This window comes from Mizuhopecten yessoensis, unplaced genomic scaffold (assembly GCF_002113885.1).
Source record: "Mizuhopecten yessoensis strain PY_sf001 unplaced genomic scaffold, ASM211388v2 scaffold11107, whole genome shotgun sequence".
Lineage (NCBI taxonomy): Eukaryota > Metazoa > Mollusca > Bivalvia > Pectinida > Pectinidae > Mizuhopecten > Mizuhopecten yessoensis.
In genome coordinates this window covers 333,027-359,168 of record NW_018408883.1, presented here as the reverse complement: position 1 = coordinate 359,168, position 26,142 = coordinate 333,027, and the positions used below count along the sequence as shown (strand labels likewise).

General features: G+C 36.4%; 1 protein-coding gene across 1 annotated transcript; it reads right to left on the bottom strand.

Annotated features, from left to right (window-relative positions):
• Positions 1 to 460: 460 nt before the first annotated feature.
• On the bottom strand, positions 461 to 25,440 carry LOC110465925 (solute carrier family 23 member 1-like). Its single transcript, XM_021522102.1, has 12 exons — positions 25,234 to 25,440; positions 21,724 to 21,881; positions 21,209 to 21,297; positions 16,376 to 16,503; positions 15,639 to 15,820; positions 15,083 to 15,203; positions 14,536 to 14,692; positions 12,300 to 12,553; positions 11,342 to 11,615; positions 11,066 to 11,161; positions 10,024 to 10,216; positions 461 to 1,049 (listed from the first exon to the last, which is right to left on the bottom strand). Exons 1-12 carry the CDS (start codon positions 25,438 to 25,440, stop codon positions 461 to 463), a joined length of 2,448 nt encoding a protein of 815 aa, XP_021377777.1.
• Between the last annotated feature and the right edge of the window lie 702 nt (positions 25,441 to 26,142).

Genomic DNA, 26,142 nt, shown 5'->3' with positions numbered 1-26,142 from the left:
CACTCTTGATATTGCCTGCTGACAAACCACATTCCCATGCCTGTGCCAATAGTCCAGGGAAGCTCCACTTCGTCACCAAATTTAGCGGGTTTTCATTTAGTTATTCGGAACAGATCCTATTGTATGCAGCATTCATTGGTCCGAATACAGCTCTGTCAAGGGGTTGTAGCAGATGTGTGGTATGAGGTGGGACGCTAAGGACATGTATGTTTTCTTTGGGAGCCATCTCAAGGATGGCTAGCGTCTCGTGTGAGGAATGGCTGTCCAATATTAGCAACTGGGGTCTTTCCGAGCCACATTCTGACAAGAAAATGTCGCGGAACCATCTCTCGCCAATGACATCCGTCATCCATCCCCTTTCTTGGTAGTCCCATTTTGTTCCAGATGGAGCTATTTCCGTGTTAAAACCATGTAAGGATTTTGAAGTCTTACCCCTGACTATCAGCATAGGGGATATTTTTTAACCCGCTGCATTAACGCAAGCCATGATCGTGATGTTTGTGCGATTTGATGTAGTTCTCCCTACGACGTTTTTTGCACCCTTCTCGGCTATGACCCTGACTGGCTGGTGCTCAAACTGCTTCCCTGTTTCATCGCATTTCCAGATGCGATGGGGCTTGTCCTTTAGCTGAAGATTGTCAAGAAAGTTGCCAAGGTCATCCATATATTTGGCAACCACCACCGGATTTAACATCCACGCCCTCGATGTGGCCAACTTCTCGGGCTTTCGTATACTTAAATCCGGGTGGGTTTTTTTCACGCCTTCCCACCAATCTTTCCCTGGAGATATTTGCTTGACGGGAGAAATGTTCAATCTTCTACACAATAACCCTGTACGGGCAAGGAGTTGCGCACATGATATCCCTATCCCCTGTTTTGACGCATCCTTTACAGCCTGGAACACGTCCTCAATGTCGGATGGCAAAGCTGGTCTCCTTCCCGGTTTCCCAGGCTCTTTGTACTTCTTGGTAACCAAGTCCCCTATGGACGATTTAGGTACCCCTACGAAGCCGCTGTTCTCCGAATAGACAGGGCCCCGGAAATAACAGCTTCAACAACCTTTTGCAGAGTTGATTCGTGCGGTACTTCCATTTGCCCCTGTAAAAGTATTTGCTTGGCATTATAAAATGTTTGTTTTTGTTTTTATTATGTTCGGGGATAAACGTTATTGCAACATAAAATGTAGAAAGAAAGCAGTTTCTGTACATCATGGCGAACTGTTTATTCTCCGTGAAATAAAAAGTGACCACAAACCCAAACAAATTCGTTGTCTTGAATTCAAAGAGAGCAAGACACTGCAAGGGTGGTTGCCCCTATCAGATATCTCTCATCTACCAACAGAACCTGAACCCCGTTACAATTGCTCTGAGGGGTTTCTCCTCTTGCACCTTCGGGTTGCTTCATTCTTTGCTTATTTCCATAGTTGGCAGTTTGAGGAAGCTATGGAGGGTTACCTCAGATATCAGGTTTGCGCTTTTACCAGTTGGACAAACCACCTGAACAGACTTGTTTGTTTGGTACAAGCTTCTAACTGCCTTTACCATGCATTTGATAAGAAAAGATTTTCCTGAACCAGCTGTTTCATTCTCAATGAGCTGAATTGTCCTTTTTGTTGACATGTTGGTCAAGCGTCTGCATCACAATGTTTAATGCTTACAACTCGTCTCGGTTCATCCTGGTTAGATCAACATCTGGAATATCTAAGATGTCGGCGGCTTTATCGCAGTTGTTGTAGGCATTTTCTAGTCAATCTTTTCCCAAGTCGGCTGGATAATCACACGAGCGCTCATTCCATTCATGATCTGGCCCACCATCATCATAAAGAAACTCACCAGTCAACATCAAAGTCAGGTTTTGGACGGATAAGTTCCATCCACTATTGATCTATGTCCTCGTTCTCTTAATTATTGTCTTCTTCATGTTCGTCATTTCTGTTTAATGCTGTTTTGCCCTCTCGACGTCTGCTTTGACAAAAGATGGACACACGTCTGACTGAAGGAACTGATCGAAAGCTTCTGTCCATGACGTCTCAGTATCTTTTATGTCAGATAAATTTCTCCAATTTGGGAAATGAAGAAGGAGTGCTGTTCGGCAGAAATCCTTTTCTAACGGCCAAGACGCTTGATGACAACTACCAGAAATGACAAGAATCTTGCCTTTTTATACGACCGTCAAATTTGAAGGTAGTATTATGGTATGGCGTTGTCCGTCCGTCCGTCGTAAACTTTTGTTTGTCCGGCAATCTCCTCCTACATCTTTCGATCGATCTATTTGAAACTTGGTATACATTATAATCATGATATGAAGTTGTGTCTCCCTTAAAAGAATTATGATTCAAAATTTTGTTCAGAGATCTCCTCCTGCATTTTTCAACGGATCTCTTTGAAATTGGTATACATTATAATCATGATATAAAGTTGTGTTTCCCTTTAAAGAATTTTGCAAAATTTATTGCCTTTTGTTCATTTCAGTATTTGATTTTTTGTCCGAAGATTTTCTCCTACATTTTTTATAGCATATCAGCTAACCAGTCTTAGAATGATGCAGATCCTATTTCAATGTAAGAAAGGATATAACATTATATGGTATTCGACGGGCGTATTTTGTTCCGCCCCGCGGTACTCTTGTTTGCAAATGTAACTGTAGAGAGAAGATCGATCGATTTTGTCTCTAGAGAGGTACCTGTCCAAAGGAGGGTTTTTTGTCAGTGTCAAACCGTCAGGCTGAAATATACGGGCACCAGAGAGACTTTAAGACTGAAAAGTGTTGCTACATGTACTTCGGTACAAAGGAAGACCAGATAATTCATACGAGACTTCGATAGCTGAAACGTCTCATTTGACAGCCTCTAATAAAAGCTTCATGCAAAGTGATTTGGCTGTGGTTTCATCGGCACAGTTCACCATATTATTGAAGAGATCGGCGATAGCGCCTGTTGGCTGATTGCCCTTGCATGCATAGCCAGTTATATATTTTTCTGTTGCTATGATTTCATTTACAGACGGATTATCTGGGCTACTCTTTGAGAGAATAAGAGATACATCACCATTTGCTCTCCACCCTTGAGTGTGAAACCTGGAGTTTTGTACAATGACTGGATGGTCCCTCGTCAACTCTAGTCTCAGTAACTTATTTTTGTCGTGCAATAAGAAAGGGTTCATTCGAATGAGCTTTGGAAACTCCATACGACAGGCTTTGATTTGGGACTTACCTGTTGGTTTCAGACAGAAGGACCCCGAACAACGGTGAACATTAAATCTATTGCTGAGGAGAAGATAATCTTCCAGAGAAGTCTTCTGTGTTAAACTTGCGTCCATCAACAGTTTCTGCAAAGGACGGGTTTGCCAATGTTGGCACTGCTGGTGATTCAGACATAGCTGTACTTTCTGAATAAATAGGGACTGAACTGTGCATAGTATATGATCTTTAAGCACAGGTGGAAGATCTGTTTTAACCGCGTGTCTATCTTTTGTATTATTCCTTGTTGGCACGGTACAGTTGTGGGAACGCACAACGCACCAAAAATACCGTGCATACATCATTCACACACCGTCAGCACATCGTCCACACATGGTGCGCACAACTGTGCGATTTAACAATCGTTCGCCCCGTTGTGCGCTTCACTCCGCACATCTGTGCGATATGGTACAATTTGTTGATCAATATTACGGAATGAAAAAAAAAACCGGAATGTTCGTATGCAATAATGTACACTGTATATATCACTGTAATTTATCATCACTATAATCAGAGATATATACGTTTCTGCTATAATTAAGAGTATGTACAAGTTTACAATGCGTGTAATACAGTATACATTGACCGTTAGACTGTCAAGAATGGGTTTGGCGCCTCGGTAACAGAACAGGTAAATAACAATTTGATGAGTGACCGGAGTTTTACCTGGCCTGTACTTGACACAGAGAGCTAATATATGATACCGTATGACCATTATGAAAACAGAGTTATTGCCCTTTGTTATAATTTTATTATTGGACCTTGTGAACACGAGAACTTGAGTAAATGTTAACCGAGTTTGATAAAAAAAAAACTTTGTAGGCAGCCATATATCAATAAGATCCCGGACGAGTTCGAAAATGGGAATTATTCGACAGTAACTTTCAGAGTTATTGCCCTTTGTAATAATATTATTATTGGACCTTGTGAACATGACAACTTATGTAATTATCAATAAAGTTTGATGAAACTTTGTATGCGGCCTTATATCATTAAGATCTCGGATGAGTTGGAAAATGAGAATTATTCGGCAGTAACTTACAGAGTTATTGCCCTTTGTAATAATATTATTACACTATTTTGTATTTGACCTTGTGTTCACGATAACTTGAGTAAATATCAACCAAGTTTTATGAAACTCTGTATGTAGCCTTATATAAATAAGATCTCGGATGAGTTCGAAACTGGGAATTATTTGATTGTAACTTTCAGAGTTATTGCCCTTTGTAATAATATTATTATTGGACCTTGTAAACACGATAACTTGAATAAATGTTGACGGAGTAATTAAAACCCTTAATAATTGAATAATACTCCCACACTAGGATTTTTATTTGGTTTCTGCATGTGGTACAAACCATAGGTGTTTGAAATTCTGACTGTAAATTGAGATAAAAATCATAAAAAAATAAGGGTTTTACTATCTTTTTTATACTATTTTTTATAGTAATACCCTTATTTTTTTATATGATTTTTATCTCGATTTACAGTCAGAATTTCAAACACCTACGTACAAACATTATAAAGTATTTCAATTATTGCTTCTGAATAACAATGACCGATCAGTTTTCAACAGGAATGGACTAAATGCAACAGGGTCAGACTCCCGGGATTTAAATTTGCACTAGCCGACCTTGAGACAGAAGCTATAACCAAATGGATTATAAATCTCTTCTGGTCAGTCATGCGCACGAGGACGGATTCAGGATCTTATTAAGGGTGTTGCACGCCCAAACTAAAAAAAAATAAAAAAATCCAAACTAAAATCTAAAACTGAATTTAGCCACAATTTATCGCTCATAGAAGTTGGCCTAAACACTCTATAAGCCCTTTTTTAATTATTTTTTGAAAGGCATGCATATACACATCAACAAATGCCATACAGGCGATACAGCCCAGAACGACTTTAATAAAAAATGGGTTTTTTATATTTACTTTCGTCGAATGAAAACTGAACTTATTCAAGACACATTGTTGACGTTTGATTGACCGTATAAATGCATCAATTGAATCGGAGCTGCAAGTACATACTTGATGTGCTCTAGATTAAAGTATGAGGTGATGCTAAATTTTGTTGGGAGAGGCCAAGAGGTCTGTTTCATTGTGTATGTGGTTTTTTTTATATATATATATATATTCTAAGGTACATGTCTAAAATATTTAAGGATTAAATTGAATATATGTTTTTATGTTATAGAGATATAAAACAAAAAACGGAGTGTACTCTAATTAAACCGCGACACGGAGAGTACACTCCGGTTTTAAAATGCTTGTTCCCAGCAAGATTAAATTATTAGATAACATTACCTAAAATATAGTAAATGAGTACTGTATAAAAAAAATAACTTATTCATGCAACTACACTCAAATTAAAATAAGCATGTTCCTGTTATATTTCCTTATTTTATAGAATAGTAATTTAAAATCACAGCTTTCGGCAACAACCATATATTTCAAATTTCATTCCACATTCCACGATCAAAACAATCAATACAGTGATCATTTCCATACATTTTATATTTTGATTGATATCATTATACTGAATCAGACCCTTACTCATTCCAAATGATATCATTGATAATATCATGCTGTACTTTGCACCTCAATTACTAGCAAAAGGTAAACGACTATACGGTATTCTTAATGGAAAACATATGTCCAGATATTATTGTGGAAGACCTAGCACATACAATTTCATACATTATTCAATTATGTAACATAAGATAAATTGATATCATGCAGGCTTAATTTCTTAACGATATTAATAAGATAATTAATTCACAAAACATGTATTTTTGTCACCCATTTGTATATATTCTCTACACTGTATTGTTAATGAGAACAAACCAATTGTCATTATCTTTAGCAAATTCTATAATACTGAAAAAACAACATTATATATTATGATTAAAATAATTACTCTTAACAATAGTATACACTTGAAATCTTAAGTGAAAGTACAGGTAAAAATGAAAACAGACCTAACCTACAGCTATCAACCCATAGCTACTTTACGTCATTCCAACAAAAAGTATAGCCCTACTCCCTTCTCATAGAACTTCAATACAGGTAGTGCAAAGCTATAGATAACCAGTTAGGGTCAAGTAAAACAAAGACCAGATGATCATGATCATTGACAATATAGGGACAAATCCCCTATTGTTTAGGGTATTGAAATATTTGGTGTTTGGGCAATACCCTCAGGCCTACAGCTAGAAATTGCTGGCTAGGGGAAGCTAAAGAAAAAATTGGTTCAACTTTTTGATGAGAAATTAAACATATGAAATGGAGGAAAATAAATGTCTTCAGAAATTAATTCTGATGGTATGAAATATGATGTTCAGACGGATCGATCTTAAAATTTGTATTTACTTTTTTCCCATGGACTTAAGTGACCAAATATAAACCCCTGCTTGGAAAAAGAAACGCCTCTTTCCTCCTTTGACAAATATCACAGGAATAAAGATGATGCCTGCAATTGAGAAAGTTTAGAAAATCCATGAATGTTTTTTTTCTGAAAATTGCAAATCTTTATATTGGTTGTAAAAAATATTTATTTAAAATTCTTTCTTTTATTTTGAGATGGGGGGGGGGGAGCATATTTAGGTTTGTGTTCAAAACATCACATTTAAATATCAATTGTAAAATCTTTGTATATTTGTATATATTGTAAAATCTTATACAAAAACTCAAAAAACGTTTCAAGATTTAAGATTTCGATATGTACCCAACAAATGATCTTCAATATTGTGTTTAACTTACCCGAGCCAAAGGCTCAATTGACCTAATGGGATCACTTTTTGTGTGTCATTGTGCATCATCCATAATGTTTTTAAATATTTTTCACTTTAAAAAGAAATAGTGAATGAATTTCTTTTAGTTGGTAAAAAAAAATCATACTTGGTGGAAGAAGGTACCATTTAAATTTTGGTTTCGTACCCGGCCCCTGAACTCCTAAACAAATTAGGCAATATTTTTTAAAATCCTTTCCTCAAATGTACTAGATTCCAATAATGCCGATGGATGTAAAGATCCTGAGGTGCTTTATCTAAATTGTAACTTTCATCTGTTGTCCCTTTTGGAGGGGGTAAAGTTTTCTATTGTTTATACAGAGAAATAACACATTGGGTATATTTTGTCAATTTTCAGCTGCAGGATATATAAATCATGGTTCGAACAATTATGTTGAGATGGCAATCATATGGTTTGAGAAGTAGAATCCTGCCTTGCCCGGGGCTGCAGGGGCAAGGGTCAAAAGGGGGAATTGGAAACAATTCACATAATTTATGTTCTTCCTCAGATTAAACATGTATCGGGATCAAATGCACTTTTTGGGTGGAAAGTTCTTCAGGTGCTGTAACAAAGTTGTAAATTTCATTTACTCTAGGTCATCTGGTCTCTTTTAGGGAGGGTGTGAATTGAAATTTACTATAGTTTATATTGAAAAATAAAAAAAAATTGAGTAATATTTGTGGATATCCAGCAGGATATACTGAGATGGCAATCATATGGTTTGAGAAATTAAGACTGCAGACAGGCAGGCAAGGCCAAAAGGGGGGAAGTGGCTAAAATAATATTCTCTTTATGAATGAAGAGCATAAAGGTATAATTTGTCAAATTTCTGCAGGAAACAATTCAAACATGATTGGAATAATTATAAGATTGCAATTCAATTAGACATTTTCAGAAAATAAGATCCTGTGCATTATCCCAATGATTTTTTTTACCCTAGTTAGTACTAATGGAATTCATCTTTTTTTACCCGATCACATAGGTTAAATTTAAATGATAGTGAATCCTTTTTGTATCATGTACATCTTATTATTGTAATATAGGAGAATGGCAATACACTTTCGATAACACTAGTATGTCTGCTAGACATAATACTTTTGTAGTTTTATTTTTTACTACTGTAACAGAAAACCTGCCAAAGCACAATTGATTTTACTTGACTATCATAATACATTTGTTTAAGTTGAATACATGGCACAGTCTTAAAATCCATATTCTTACAGTTTTGAGTTCACCATTCCCATTTAATTGTAGACCTATATTATGTTATTTATGTTCGCTGCAATGATGAATTTGCGCTCATTATATAATCAGAAAGGTGATTCTAAACGGCTTCTAGTTTTACCTAATAATGACCAACTTCAGCCTGGTAATGATAATGGCTTTAGGTGATGGTACAAAAAGTAGAATGAAAAGAGGTAGCAAACATGGTATTGAAAGAATCCTTGACAATATGCTGCATATGATAACTGGAAGAAGAAGAAGAAGACATAGAAGAAGAAGAAGGAGAAGAATAACCATTTGAGATGTAGAACTAATAGCAGATTTGAACAGAGTTTGGTATTCAAATGAATTAGTCATTAACTCCATATTTGCCAACTCTCCATATTTAGGAGGAAAACTGCGGATTTTGGACACTTAAATTTATTATTTTCAACCAGTGAATTTGCTAAACTGTTCCTATATTTCAAGATCTAATGATTTCACCTGAAAGAACAACTCAAAATGTGTTATTTAAATGTGCTATTTTGTCTGTGGCGTAAATGCACACAAAGTAGTAAATATATGCTGATAAAACCGCCAATTTAAAATTGTATAATAGCATGAAGATAGTGATGATTCGTTTCATACTTCAGTTAATGTTCAGTTAACGTGCATAACTCTTGGGAAAACAATGATGCAATTATATCAGTAAAGTAATGTTAAAAAGCAAACACAACATTATTTTGGATTCTATCAGTGTGAAATAAACAACACATACATTATATTTTCTGATATGGTCACATCACACAAGCTTATACATGGGAAGCTTATGCTTATGTGTTCTGTGGCCCATCAGTAAACATAGCAAATGTGTGTTTTAGACCATTGCGAGTTAATAGGAATCAGTGTAGTTCAGTGGCGGATCCAGAGACCTATCTGGGTTTTTTTCCAAATTTCCAGGGGGGGGGGGGGTTACCATGTGGGGGGTAATTGAGGAAAATTGTGAAAATACATGATTTTTTAAGGGAAATTCTCAGGGGGGGGGGGGGTTCTTGAAGCCTTTTTTTCTCATGACTATTTTTAGTGACAGAAACAAATGCCTGTGGTGTAGCATCTTCGCTAGCCAAGGGTTACGATCCGGTACAATCTACCAGAGTAGCACGACCGGATCCTAACCCTTGGCTAGTGAAGATGGTGGTGTAGTTACATGTTAATGTATGTAAGAATATAACACCATAAGAAAAGAGCGACGAATGACTGGCGTTTACAAATAATGTTATCATTTATGGGAAATCATTATTTCTTACTGAATACACATACACTTTCAATGTAAAACAAAAGACATTAAACGTTAGAAACGAATATGTTGATTCGTTCGTGCCAGTTCTGCTACTCCACATCACCCAGCAACGACACAGTTTGTTGAGTCTGATTCTCTGCTGCGCTATGCCGCATTCAAAGTATTTCGCAACCGCATTAGAGAGCCAGACTCGTCTGACGTTCTTGCGAAAATACGAAAAAATGACATACACTAGATTTCAAAAATATGTTTTGCTTTAGATACATCCAAAGCCAAACTTTGAAAAGTATTTCTTTTTATTGAGATATACATGTTTGTATCAGAAACTGCTGTTTTACTTTGGTTCAAGTATACACTTCCGGTTTTCCCACTGGAGTAGTACTTCCGGACGAAAAAAATCAAGGGCTTAGTGTAGCAAGGGAAGCAACTCTGTTTACGCACGCATGTGTTACCATTCCTGAGCTACGCTCTTATTATTTTGGTTTGTTTACAGTAGTTTATCAGAAGCGTCTGGTGTTATTAGTGGTTGGTAAGGACAAATAGGTATGTATTTCATCAGCCTCCACGACCGCCAGGAGGCGGGCAGTAGGGGTGTGTACACTTCCATACCCTCACTGTACACGTGGTTCAGGTCAACTTTATCCTGATTGTGCCATGCAGATATCCCACGTTCATCATCCGTACCTTTCGATGAAAAAATAGTAAAGAATAGTATAAATAATGGCATGGAATCCGAACAACAACCTAATAAACATGTAGGCGGGTTTATTTTGCAGCAAAACACAATAAATGGTAGTACAGGTTTTCAATCATACCCAAGCGTTTTTATTGTCTTCGTTTATTTTTCCTTCTCATTCCTCATTTATACCTTTGGGTTTGTTCTTGAAAATTTTATAAAAGTTAATATCACCAACTAACACAGGACAAAAATGTGATAGACCTACTGTGTAGATTAATCATGTTTTATTCAAATAAGGAATTACAATTGAAAACAACAAAAGCTACCGCAATTCCTACTAATGTAGACTATGTATCACATAATTATGGTTTTACTTTGTGGAGTTTGGTTTTATTTTATTAACAGTGTTTCAATATTAGTTTTTGTTCATTAAAATGGCAGCTACACATGCAATTACTCTCGTACAACCTCCCCTCCTCAACGTCCATTTAGCAAAAGTATGCAATCGCTGATAGTATACAATTACGGGAATATGTATTGGATGTTTTACATTATCGAGAACAAAAAAAGTCGAAACTCTCCACTAGATTTTTTGGAAACGATGAGATGATTTCAATTTGCGATGTCATATACTTAAAAAGTAAAAAAAACAAAAACAAACATATTGCCGGAATAAACTGCAACTTGTATGAAAAAACCTGAAAAGCCCCAGAAGTGCTATAGGGCTTTATACACTGCCCGATATACCTCAATATGAACCATTTATATTTTCTTAAGTTTAATTAGGTACAATCAGATGTTTTGTCGAATATTTCGAATTAACCAATGGTTTACACATTTCTCGTGACACATACCGCGAACTATATTGTCCAGGAAACAGGCCACGACACCACCACATAGACTTGGGTTGCCAAGCAACGTCTTCGCTATGTTGTCGAAGTAGGCGCTTCCTGTAACAACAGAAACAGAAACATGTGACAGAAATACCACGACAAGTATTCTGACTTGGTGTGTCTGGTGTGATCACAGCTGATCAGCACAACCAGTACCCTGTGGTAACCCTGTGAGCATTACCTATGTTTTTGATACTTCGATATTTAACCTGTTTTGATGATACCTGGGTACATTACCTGTGTTGATGTCATCCGGATTATTTTCGATCCAGTTCGGAAGCATGATACCAATTAGGAAGGCAATGCCGATGATAGCGAGGTTACGAGTCGATGACAGTGAAACGGCGGCCAGATTAGACAGGACGACGCCATTGTAGAGACCAAACATGACGATCATAGTGCCGCCTAGGACGGGTAAAGGGATTGTGATGCAGACTGCAGAGACCTTCCCGAATATTCCGAACACGATATATATTAGCGACACCAACAAGAACACGTCCCTACTGGCTACCTGTTGTAACGAAAAATAACATTGCATCTCTGAATGATACGAACCAAAACATTCAGTTTCTCAATTATTTTAAAGTTACACATTTATGTAATTGTGTAACACACACTGATACATGGCCAGCTCTCGAGATTTTTACGTTTTATTTCAAATAAATTTTTAATAAAAAATCAATCGGCTTGGATGTTGTTCTTTATTCATTTCTTCCAATTGACTTAGCGAAATACGCTTTTCCGAGGAGCAATTATGTATCACTAGGGCAAGTTTCAAGTAAGACGTGATTAAATAGATTAATGTCATAAAGATATCACTGTCGGACAAACCTACAGCACGTTGTATATGCAGGTTGATGAACACTATGGACAATGTTTATGCTAGCCATCATGACCTCACTTGGAAACATTATCTTTACTTCTATGATGTAGGTCAATTTCTTTTTATTCTGCTGATTATGTGCTTTGTTTCCTTGCGAATATCTCGATTCTCTCTTTGGTTATGTGAGATTACATACGATGTTCAAGGCAATGGTCGTCGAGGAGGCCGAACCTGTTTCCCTAATGGAAGGCCTGATTTTATTTTTATTCTTATTTGTTTTTATAAATATACCGTTTCTCAAATTTTTGCTTTAGTTTTATCACTCTCATGTTTGGATTACGGTTTTGGTGATAATATTTATGGTACAAATACTTTTGTAATGCCGATCGCCCCAATGTTTTCGCCATAGGTGTTTGTAGCGTGTCCACATCCAATGACCCCTGCTAGAGTACTACAGAGGCCCTCCACGGCAATACCGCGGTTCACTCCGTGTCGTGGAGGAGGTGGCACGTTACATATCCGTGCGCATGCGTAGTAATCTCCTATTGAGTCCAGAATAGACAGTATGGTGCCGATGAGGAATGCGATGAAAACTCCGACGTTAAACGATGGCGGGCCAAACTGATCTACAACAAGCAAAAAGATTGTTTTGCAACGTGTAATGCAAAACTGACTTTCTGAAAACGTTGATAATTAATGTGTGAAATTTTGTTTCTCCCTATGGAAAACCGACAAACTCATGCGTATCCAGCCGTCTTGTCAAATTTTCCTCTCCCTTGAACATTTTGGAGTTTGCCTAGTAAATGTCTTGAATGTCCTTTGCTTTGGGATTAGTGACGGCTGATTTGTTGATCAAGATCTCTGACATGGTACCTTGATGTAAATGTTATTTTCAGCATGTTTCCGATGTTTCAGCCTATCTACCTTATATTTTATGCGTTATAGTTTTTACAATCGATTTTGTAGACATACACCAGAATGCTTTATTTTGTTGTTTGGATTTACTGGGTCGTTTCCCAGTCTCATAGAATTTCGTTTGTTATTGTCTCAAAAGCACGACATTACATTAAAAAGATGAAACACCGAAAGACAACACCGCTAAGTCAACATGAATTTTGAAATCCTTTGATGCAGGGGGTTACAACATGGCTTATTCAGGGGGTTACAACATGGCTTATTCAGTTTTCCGATTCGACAACCGTGTCTTTCCGTGTAACTTTTATATAATCAAATGGTTTGAACCTCAGGCTATAGCTATAGAAGTCCTTAATTCTTAATTATATACAATACCAGAGCAAACTAAATAGCAAAACAAAACCTAATTATATACAATACCAGAGCAAACTAAATAGCAAAATAAAACCTAATTATATACAATACCAGAGCAAAATAAATAGCAAAACAAAACCTAATTATAAATCAAAACAATGATACTTGGTCATAATACAAGCAAACGGAAGATTTACACGATGATCTTTGAAAGTATTTCAACAATGTGGAAAGAGACGCATATGTTTTTGATTCACTTTGGATATTCAAGCTATGTATAGCTTTTTTAACATCGGACACATTCGACACTGACTATAATGTCTTTGTTAATGCACACATGGGCCACCCCTCTTCTGTGGACACTAGACAAGCTTGTATGCATTTAGTGGTATTCAACATTATAATAAAAATCACAAGGGAAAATATCAAGTTATCAACTGCTTGATGCTGTCAACTACATGTATCTTATTGAACGTCACCATGTTTAAATATTAATCTGACAAAATAGGTTTTTATAGTATGACTACCTATTATATTGACTTAATTTTGAAAATAAATCTTCATTTTTTTAATTTGGTTTCATATATCATTAATATTATTATTATTTTCCATCACACAACAAGGTTATTCGTAACAGAGAGTTCGTAACAGTTACTTTAACGTTTGGATATAGATACCAGTATCAGGGTGTTTGAGTTCTTTTTGTCATGGTAGAAATATATATTCAGGTTTAGTGGATTAAATCTCACTTGTTTGTCAATGTATTTTAATCACTAATATGTTTAATAGCTGTAGAATTTTATTTTGATTGTTGTCATTTATATCGGAGATGGACATATCGTTAGTAAAAATTTGAATTTACACTAAACATAGCCTGTTTGATCATTTACATGGGTTGAAAAGAAGAAATTACCCTTTGACATTCTATTATGATAAATGAAACCTCTCTGTTAAACAATTACAAAATTTTACTTTTAATAAAGGAAATTCTATTTGATGTAATAAACTATCTTGCAAAACCTTTCTACAACACTTTATAAAGTACAAATATGATATTACTTTGATCGAAATCAACGTCATATTTTGGCATTAGTTTGTTTCTTTCACATGTGTTCTTTTCTTAGGTATGCTTATGGTCTTGTAAGCATGCTGTTTAGTTACATGTATCAATATGTTTTCCAGGTAGCCAGGCTTTCATTGAATCACGTGTCTGCTGTTGCATTTTATCTTTGTCTGGTGTTTCTGTCACACCTGTTCAGCAAATTATCGACGCCAAGTTGCATTTAATATAAGATACTTACTCGCATACTCAACGATTTATCCAATACAAATCACTCACTTGGGTAAGGCACACGAAACCAGGAGGCGTTGGTAACGATTTCAGCCCGGGCGTCTGTTCTGGCGAAAAACTCGGACTGACTTGGGTCGTCTGTTAGTGCCCCTGTGTACGTCATCACGGCCGACACTGACCAACCGACCATCATACCGATCAGGACCTGCAATAAAAACATCGGTATAATCGTGAAACACTTTGATCTGCCGTTCCTAGACTACTTCGCATAATATTATTAATGCCGAGTTATAACCAAAATCGTAATTCGAGCTCAAAATCGATACAACTAAGGAAGATTATTAACAAAGCAAAGATATACATGGAGGTAGAAGGAAAATCATACAAAGTATCCCAGATGGATGAGCAGCTTCTGATTTGTCGACGACGATTAGTGTTGGAATTTTTTAATATTGTCACGTTATTAAACTGATAACTAGGGACGTGACAGCTAAACGGTATCATGTACGTATTTAATGTTTTTGTTGATTATATGATTATACTTTATATAATATACATGTAGGTGTATAAAATACTTTATATATAATTTATTTACCGAGAACAACTGATGAAACGGGTACCAGAAGATGTGTAGGCCATTTTCTTTGGACCAGGCTGGAAACGGCATTTTCTTGTAACCGATACACAATGACATGAAGATAGCTGTGATTGCGGTGCTGCATGAAGAACAAATTCACATGAGATGATACCATACCTTGCCCTGCTAACTCACTATAACATTTGTAAAGGAATTTGCTTATTCAAAACGAGAGAGAGAGAGAGAGAGAGAGAGAGAGAGAGAGAGAGAGAGAGAGTACTTAAACATGGACAGTCCTCCGTGAAATCGGGTTCTAAAAAGCATTTTATTTTCTGTTCTGTAATTAAGATATGTTTCTGTTTGAATAAAGTGAAAATATGGTGTTAATATTTTTGAAAAGGAATCAATAGTTAAAACCAAACTCTATCAAGCCAGTTTTAAGCTAGAAACAGTAGGTTTAAATGACGCAGATATCCAAAACACGTATACCAAGTCAACAGAGATTAAGGTACACATTAAAAATATTTCTTGTATATATGGTTATTTAGTACTCTGATCAATATTTGACACTTACATGCTAGCTATTCCCCAGTGACTCCTTGCAAGGTTACTTGTTAAACGCGCCGTAAAAATCCCTGTGATAAGCAAGGTAGGCACAACAGTGACAGGTCCGATGAATCGGAGTAGGAATCCCACCGTACTTGTGGCGCCGACAAGGAAGTGAAGCACACCTGCCAGAATCAGACAGCCCTGGAACTAACAGCAAATTCATATTACTGTCCACTTTTAGGATCAAACAGCCCTTGAACTAAAACAGTGAAGTCATATTATTGCCAGAACGCCCTGCTGGAAATAACGGTAACGTCATATTACTGTCAACGTATATGACCAAACAGCCCTCGAACTAAGGGTAAAGTCATATATTTGCCATCTTAAAGGATCAAAAAGCCCTGAAACTAGCAGTAAAGTCATATTACTGTCAACATATAGAATCACACAGCCCTGGAACTAACGATAAAGTCATATTACTCTCAACTTATATGACCTTACTAAAACTAACGGTAAAGTCATGCAACTATCAGACAGCCCTGTAACTAACGGTGAAGTGATATAGCTGTTAACGCATATGGTCAGACAGTCCTGGAAACATTTTTTATTGAGCAGCATCTGTAAGTATACGAGTTTGAACGTGACAACGCACGAATGATATATTTTCGAACAAGAGGTCGAACATTTGACGGGGCGTTTTACAGTGACCAGAAGAACTGATATGAAATAGAATAAAACTATTCTTGTTATATAATGTCTCACCTCTTGTAATTTTGTTAATGCCAGTTGCCGCCTCAAAGTATACTCATCGCTGACTGTAATGTTAACGTCTAAGTCGCCCGTGGAGTTCATCAGAGAAGTCGTATTAGGTCCGGGGTTGAGTTGGGCTCCTTATAGTGTACAAATGAGGTGTTACATAGAAGGTGAAAATCGGCCTATGATAAATTTTGGATGTTTTAGTGTAAACCAATTAATTTGAACAAATTACGTATTAAAACAACGCTTAAACTTCTTCTGGACCGCAAATGTGACTGCAGCGCCCCCTGCATTGAAGTTCAAAAATGGTACCTCCCCATGTGCCTTTAATGGAATCAGTGTGGCAATAACAAAAACATACATGCAATTTGCTTTCACATTTAAGTTACATATACAAATACCTTTAAAATTATTTTTTTGCAAATATTCATAAACATGTAAATTTGCTCCCAAAAAATGACTTTTCAATTTTGGACTTTTTTCTTTTGTTAGAGCATTACAGTAACAAGATAAAACTCGTGTTCCATCTTTCCACAATTAAAATTTTCTCTAATAATTAATCTTTCTAGCATTTAAACCTTTTTTTGGTGATTCACTGGATTTGCCTACTGTTTGGAACTTCTTTTCCGCTACCCCCTTTGCTTTTCCTCAAATATCACATGATACCCGATCTTGATGGTACAATGATCTGACAATATAGGAGCATCTACATAGGCTTTCTTTTCACATGATATTTGATATGTTCCAAACTAAAAACATGAAAAATTTTAGTTGGATTGATAACCGTTAGTTAGCTTTACTATTTTGGGCACTTCGCATTTCCCCCATTGAAAGACCCAACCAAATTCCAGCTTATACATGTACTTCAAACCAATAAAGATAAGTAAATTGCAAACTAAACAAAATGTCTTCAGGAAGAGGAAACCATAGAAAATGAACTACGAGAATAAGGCCAGTTTGCGTCAAACTGTTACCACACGGGGAAAACTAAGAAGCATTAAAGATAAAAGAGCACATAATGGGCGATATCAATATTGATCATTTTCATCCTCCAAGATTCAGCATGACAAGGTATGATTTATTACCATGACTTTCAGAATTAAGTTAAGAGGATTTTTAAAAGAATATTTGTCTTCGAATTTTCCAGCTTTTAAATCTTCTCTGGATATTCCCGAAAACATGCAGGCTATACTATTATGACCAAGTAGTGCTTTCACATTTGGATTCAACTATCTTTAAAAGAGGTATCACCCTTTTTCAGTATTTCTATCACGTCCGGAGATCTGCTTGTTCAGTTTTTAATCTTCTCTAAATGTAGTTGTGCATTCCAATATAATACGATGACAAAGAGATTTCCACTGAGTTAATGATCTATCCTGTATCGACAGGCGTAACAGACACCCGTATTTGATGCTTGTGTTGCTTTTTAAATAACGAACGTGGTTAAACGTGGTTAACCCACCCCCTCTTCTTCATAATCAACATCCATTGATAAATAAATATGAAATCGCACCTTTTTCATGGTGACATTCAATGTCAATCGATCAAGTTGTAATCCATGAAACACCAATAGCCGCATGTTTTACCAACGAACTGGCCATACCGTACAATCAAGTTATTGGCTGGGGTGTACAGCGAGAACAATCTTCTTGTGGGAGAGAAAACGCAATATGGGTCCAGTTCTGAATCAAGATGATGGGCCAATAGACTATCGCACACCTATCACCAGGCTTTAAACAAAGTGAAAGGTAATCGATATGTCTGTTTGATTCATCTTACTGTACAACAAGTGTACAAACACGTATAGCGTAACCTAATGGACGGCGATTGTAATTGTCACTTCGGGCATGTACGTTTAGCTGGTCATTTGTCTGATGAAGGTAACTACCGTACTCGTAATAAAAAAAATCACACATAAACACTTAACTGATTGTGATACAGAAACCTTCTAAAATCCATACTTACCAACCTGAAGAAAAGGCTCGGAAACTAATGGCTACTGAAGCAGCCCTTGTTAACTTAAGTAGTTATACATGAGTCAAATTCCTAATTTATACAAAATCTTATTCTAATCTACCCATAATGTCCCATAATGTCCCATAATGTCCCATACTAAATTTTGGTCGAATTAATATTGTACAATACTCTTTCTATGATCGTGTGACAGTCGTCACTCCGAACTTTGATATTTAGCAAAAGGATAAGGGGATAAGGGGAAAGAAGTTCCGAAAAGTGGGCATAAGTAATGAGTAAAAATATAATTTGCAAGAAAGTGACATCACACATGGGAAATTGCTATATACCATCGAAAAGGGTAAGGAGAGTGTCAGTTAACAACAGAGGAATATTTTTATTTTGTTTCGTGTATTTCGAAATATAATCCATTGAAGTCACATGATGTCCAGGGCATCCTGAAAATCAATGTAGGGGGCGCTGCAGTCACAAATTTATTCTATTTGAGGAATTAACCTTGTTTTGATGTGTATTTTATGCCAATTAATTAATTAATGCTAAAAAATATTCAATCGGTCGTGGGCCGTCATGCAGCACCTCCAATTTACATTCATATTCTTAATAAGGTATATCAGTCATGACGTTTGACAAGGCATTTGACCGTTTACACGAACAAAAACGTGTGATTGTCATCGTTCAACATTTGTGACGTTTATACTACTTGCCACATAAAATGATCGACCTATTTTACGGAGCACTTAGTCTTAATGTTATAACCTTGGTTTACAAGGAAGATCTTTAACATTCTTATTTAAGAGATTTTTAACGCATTATCGAATTTTAACAGATAAGCGTATTTATTTATTGGTTTTTGAAAGCATACTTACTTTCCTGGGCGGCAATTGTGTGATGGAGGGTTGGTTTGGTGTTATAATTGAAGATAATAGTATAGTATGGTCTCAATCAGGATGTTGTTTTGACTATAAAGTGATATTTTTCTGTTAATAAAATATATGGTTGTTGTTCGGTTTGAAAGTTACGAATTGTGTTTACTTGCATGATCAGACGTTTTACGTTGTGTTGTTTATAAAACACATTTATTAAATAACAAGTTAAAAAAAGGAAATCAAATAAGTTTATTAGCTCACCTGCCCGAAGGGCAAGTGAGCTTCTGTCATGGTGCGGCGTCCGTCCGTCCGTCGTCCGTCGTCCGTCAACTTTTCCTTTAAACAACTTCTTGTGAAGAACGGACAGGCCTAGAGTCATGTATTTGGCTAAAAGCTTTGTTGGTAGGAGCCCGACAAAGTTTGAGAACTAAAATGACCTTGACTTACTTTCAAGGTCACAGGGGTCAAATATGTCAAACACCTTCTTCTGAAGAACTGAAAGGTATAGAATCTTTATATTTGGGTGGTAGCTTCCTGAGATAGAGCCCAACAAAGTTTGAGAATGAATTTTGGTTTGACCTACTTTCAAGGTCACAGGGGTCAAATATGTCAAATGCTTCAAACGACTTCTTCTGAAGAACTACAAGGTATAGAATCTTTATATTTCGCTGTTAGCTTCCTGGGATAGAGCCCGACAAAGTTTGAAAACGAAAATGACATTGACCTACTTTCAAGGTCACATGAGTCAGATATGTCTAATGCTTAAAACGACTTCTTCTGAAGAACTAAAAGTTATAGAACCTAAATATTTGGCTTGTAGCTTCCTGGGAAAGAGCTTAACAAAGTTTGAGAATGAAAATGACCTTGACCTACTTTCAAGGTCACAGGAATCAGATATGTCTAATGCTTAGAACAACTTCTTCTAAAGAAGTGGAAGGTATAGAACCTTAATATTTGGCTGGTTATTTCCTGGGAAAGAGCCAAAAGAAATTGCAAATGAAAATGACCTTGACTTACCTTCAAGGTCACAGCGTTCAAATATGTCAAACGGTTCAAACTACTTCTTCTGAAGAATTAAAAAGCATAAAATTATATTGTTTGACTGGTGACTTCCTGGGATAGAGCTCACCAAAGTTTGCGAATGAAAATGACCTCAACCTACTTTAGAGGTCACAGAGGTCAACAACATTTTAAAGGATTTGTTCCCAAGAACTAAAAGAAATGGATTCATAAGATTTGGCTGGTGGCTTTTTGGAATAGAGCTAACCAATTTGAAAAGGAAAATGGCATTGACCTACTTACAAGGTCACAGGAAAAAAATATGTCAGGCAACTTCTGAAGAAGAATCAAAAAGCATAGATTCTTATAATAATATTTTGCTGGTAGTTTCAACAGATGGAGCCAAAAAAGTTTGCGAGGGATTTTCTTTTAGTACAATATAATATTCAATGAGAATATTTTGCTATGACTGCTTAAATATTCAGGTGAGCGATACATGCCCTCTTGGGCCTCTTGTTTTAGAATAATATTATAAAGAAATTATTTTGCCAGTATATGCCGATAGAGTTTGAAACATTTCGATCGAATAGCATTCAAGCAGAACCATGCTCTGTAAAAACAACAAAAACAATAAACACAAAATCATACATCCTCTATAGGTTCGGATTAGGTCTCTCCCACGTTTGGAGGTAAAAACGCAAAACTGAAAACATTGCTTTCGGGAGGATTCAACCCATCTTATATAAGGCTTTATGTTGTCTGAAACTTACATATAAAGAAACCATAGGAACAAGAAGTTTGTTTGCTCTTTTGTCCCTCATTAAATGAAGTAGCCTATCCGAGAAAATATTTTTTTCAACGGTCGGATGTATAAGTATTTCACCATACTCTCTCATATTCTTACCAGAAAATTTGAAGAAATCTCTCTCTCTTTGATTTGAAAAAAAACATACCACGAAGTGTGCAGAGATATATTCTTTTAAAACGTTGACCTACTTACCAGGAAGTTTACAGAAATCTTTGTCTATAAGTTGTATCGCCATAAGAGGAATCACGTACTCAGCAGATGGGCCTTGATATAATGGCAGCCTGTAACAGAAGTGAATAATAAGATAATGATACATGCATGTGGATATCATTGGAACCCGTCATAACTCTACCAATCTATACCTGCGAATATTATTCAGTGGCAACGATACGGACCTGCTTTGTTTTTATTGGTTTCCAAAACCTCACAATCATCCTCATAAACAACGGTTTTACTCAACCAAGCCATTATCAAAACCTGTGTTTGCATACGTAATACTATTAAATTAGGACTACAGTTGTATTGTGACGCTGAAGTGGAGTTATCTGAATATGGATTTTTAAGAACATGAAAAGGTCTTTCATCATGTTTGCTCTTTTACCGACAAAATGTTTCTTGGAAGTGTTGACGAGCTGTTTATTTCACCGTTACTTATCTCTTTTATATTTACTAGGTCTTATATTTGATCATGGTTACAGTCGACTTACCTGATACCCAGGGTTAACATCATTGCTGTCGTGACCCCGTTCAGCAATAGAGTAGAGCTCAGCAGGGTTGTCCTGATGTCCGGAAAGTCGGATGCACAAGCAACGTCGGCAACAAGTGAGGAAACGACCAGGGATGCGGAGACAGACATCAGGGCTTGCTGTGATACAGAAATAAACAAAACATTTTATTGTTATAACGTGACGGATAGGCTTCGTTTGGCACAAAAATGACAGAAAGACAGACATACAGATAGGCAGTTGGAAGGATTCATTTTAAAGTGAACGTTCTGGATGGTCGTCCTCTACAATACAAACTCCAGGCAACCTTTCTGAAAAACGAATAGTTGACATGATTGTATAACAATAAAACACACTTACACTTCAGTGGTTTACCTACCCCGGTACATGTTTCGTCGGTAACAGGCTCATATGTTTTGTTTTAATAGATTTAATTCCCTTCTGCTCATTAAGCATGGAATTTACGTTTGTGAACACACCTAAATATTCTGAAATCTTAATTATCTTTTAATTTTATGCATGAAATTTCAATAGTTAGAATTTATTTTTATATAATGAATACAGAAAATCAATAACGATATTCCTTTTATCATTTTTATGTCAATTTATAAAAAGACAAGGTTAAACTATCACAATATTTATTTTACTATTATGATACAAGTTCATATTTAATCATTTCATATAAAATACTCTTGTTGGTCCGTATGAGAGCGCGCAAGGGGCCTGGTTATTGGAGGAAAGCGGTCCTCCTGGGAAAAACTACGTGATTGGGCAGAGCACCAAATAATCTATTGACTTATGAGGGAATCGAACCTCGGCCGTCTTCGTGAAACGAGAGTGCTCTATCTATGCGCCACCAAACCACGGTTTGTCGTTAGTGTCACCGTTGTTTGTGAAACCGTCACGGTACAATAACAAGAACATTCAGCGTGTTAGATAACGTGCCTAGATTAACGACTGCTGCAGTAGGAGATGCCGATTAGCATATGGCATTATGCAGTGATGTGTTTATCGTAAACGTTTCATCTTTATTAACCAGTTTAAATGCTATTACATGTGTATTTTAGTACTTATAAATGTACAAACTACAAGATAGTAGACAGCTTGCGAATTTTAATATCCCTGAGTTTTGTCGTAACGTTCGTAGCCACCGAAGTGACACGGTTTATGATATACACACTTTGCTCAGTGTTTATTTTTAATTCAACTTGTATTTCTCTAAGTTTTTGAATTTATACAATAAAGGGATTTTCCACTGCCCCTTCTGTTCAGCAGTATTATTGACCGACTTTGTGGCCATTTACACCGCTGACGTGCTTATAAGAATTGAAGAACAGCTGCAACATGATCGGGTCTCTACTTGACTGTTTTTCTGCACGAAAACAATAAAATTATGTTCTTAATTTTTCTTTAGATCAGTGTCATTACACTATTCAATTAACATCCATGGGAAGCTTATCACAAACGGCATGTTAGCAAAATCAGTTTGATTGCGCCAACTTAACTGCTATAAACTATGACATGTCAATGAAAATGTCGTTCATGGGCCCCAACAGCGTTCAAAAAGTAACCCAACACTTTAAGTTTAGTTAGGTAAAGGGAAAGATAATATAATTGTTTAGCACTTTTCAAGAAGTAGTTTATCATTTGAGAGAATGAATGAGAGTTGTCTATTTATTGATATGTTTATGTGTGGCAGGGTTCATAATACATGTCTGTAGACTCATCATGTATCTAAAATAAGAGTGTTCCTCTATTTTTTATAATTCATATAATGAGGGGTTTAATGTACCAAATTCTGTTTCAATCACAGATTAGACTAATGTGTTAGCCTTTTGGCATCGAACATCACCGATGAGTACCAAATGACTTAACAGCTGTATTGCATAGTTTCACTGTTGGAATATTGTATCAATTACAGTGTAGGCATGTGTGTGTCTAACGTTCATCTTTCTAGTTACACCATCCCTGTAGGTCAGGGATCGAGAAAAGTATACACTTGCTGTCACCTACTCCATGTATCGTAAGAGGCGATTGATATGGGAACCCCCTGCATACTTGGGGATTTGCTTTCGTGCCTTCCCGTTGGGGACACGAAAGCGACCAAACTGAATCTGCTGCACCCATTGCAATATTTGCGATCTTTATATTTCTCTCTTCTTCTAGCAGCCTTCTTGCTTGGCAACATTTCGGTGTTTGGTTTTAATGCTGATCTCGGGTGGAGTAGGCAATGGGTTCTATCCCGAAGCCGAAAAAGATAAAAGTCCTTAAAAATGGTAGTTTTCATTCCCTGCTGAACGTTCAGCATTGAGGGGAATGCCAACAACTGTCTCACCGTTGATAGTATAATGTGACCGGCGAAATACTGTGCTAGGTGCTTTCGGCATGGTATTTAAGTGAGGTAGCACTCTAAAGGTCGGCATCACATCCGCGCTATCGCAAGAATGCAAATACACCAACATACCCTGCCTGCTGCACACATACACTCAGGCACGCATACATTACACACATGGAGTCACGTCCTTAAATAACCAACTTAGTTAATAAGATTGTAAATAAAATAAAATAAAAATTAAGGTGCAAGGTGGAGATTTAGTCCTCCAGATTTTCCGTAACCATGCTAATATCACTTATAACTACTGACAGGGTTAATGATAAACACACTTTATTCATCGTTAATTAGAAGTTAACCTGTTCTACTCTACTCTACTCTACTTTTATAAATTCACACAATCAAGTGAGTTCATGTTCCTCCCTTTCTGTTTTAACAGTAGTCTAGCCCAGTTTGAATTTCCACCTCGTTGTCGCTAGCTTTGACGATGAAACCAACTAATTGTATGTTGCAGTTTCATTTTTAGCATGTATCTATTACCTTCATAGGTGCAATAAAGATCATCCTTGAAGCCCGGTGGAAGTAATTGAAAACATGAGCTCAGTAGCCCCGCATTCACATCTAAACGCTGAGAAGTGAGGCAGCTTTGAGATTCTGATGGCTTACAGTTTGCATTTATCAGTTGATTTAACTTGATTATAAATTGTAAAATAAAGGGTATCTTTAACTGTAAGGTGTGAATTAAAGTTAATATACAATAAAACCTTATTATACTGCCAATATCTGTCCAGAGAATGTTTGGCAAATAAAAGGATATGTCGATAAATTGAAGAAACTATTAGAAAGATTTTTTCTGAAAAAAATACGTTCATATATATAGGCAATCAGCGAGGTGGCAAGCAAATAAAACGACAGTCATTATATTGAGTTTTTCCTGTATTTATTCTACAAATTGTGTACAAATACATCATAAAATTTTCATGAATACACTACAATGTAGGTACAAATAAGAGTGTGATGCCTGACAACGTAAGTTTGGGTGTTTAATTGTGGATACTTTTCCTTTGTACGCTATTGTGCGTCATTATACAAAGTCTTATATATTGTACCTTGGTATTATCAGAACACATGGTAGACTAACATTTGCATTCCCTCTTTACCTGAAATGCCAGAAAGATGGATACAAGGATAGGTGGTCGGTCGGATACGTTGTAAAGTAGACTGTCTGGTTGGTCATCCATCGCAATGTCTACTGTAGGTGGACAGTCCGCTACACAAGTACTGGTTATGTCAGAAGACGGCTCACACATTCCATCAGCATCAACATGATTTCTTGACTTGTCAGTAACTTGTTCATTCATTTCCATTGCTAGCGATACTGATCCGTCAGCCGTTTCAAACGAACTAACTAGTTAACGATTTGATAGCCGTAGTCCTACACTATCACCGAACGTATCAATACATTTAAATGCGTCCTTCTATAACATAACTTGTGTGGTATGGCTTGCTGGTCGTTATACGTTTTCACATATGTTTACCAACCTTGCTATATTTATGTATCACTGGATGGCAGAGGGACGTGTTCTAAAATGGTGCTATAATCAAGGCCCTTTTCATTTGGTTATAATGAGTTTTATACTGGAACAAAATGTCGTTATTTTTGCAGGTGAAGTAAAGAACCCTATGTTTTAAAATCTCAGCACATCTACAAAACTCTTCCTGAGCAATAAATTACATTTTTCTGGCTACCTTTCAATATTTTGATGAAAAACATTGCAAATATAAGATATTCAAAAATTTTTATCGCTCCAAGAACGTACAAAATACTCAAGTATTTATCGTTCTAAATACAAACAAGATACTAACGTATTTATCGTTTTATATACATACAAGATACTCAAGTACTTATCGTTCTTAATTCATACACGATACTCAAGTATTTATCGTTCTAACTACAAACAAAATACTAACGTATTTATCGTTCTAAGTACAACAAAGAAATTCAAGTATTTACTATCAATACAACATACAAGATACTCAAGTATTTACTATCATTACAACATACAAGA

Coding starts and splice junctions, on each gene's coding strand:
- LOC110465925 (XM_021522102.1), bottom strand. CDS start 25,440: ATGGAAATGAATGAACAAGTTACTGACAAGTCAAGAAATCATGTTGAT. Junction 15,821..16,375: donor CATTAACAAAATTACAAGAG/GTGAGACATTAT, acceptor ATTTGCTGTTAG/TTCCAGGGCTGTCTGATTCT. Junction 1,050..10,023: donor GACGCTTCTGATAAACTACT/GTAAACAAACCA, acceptor AGGTTGTTGAAG/CTGTTATTTCCGGGGCCCTG.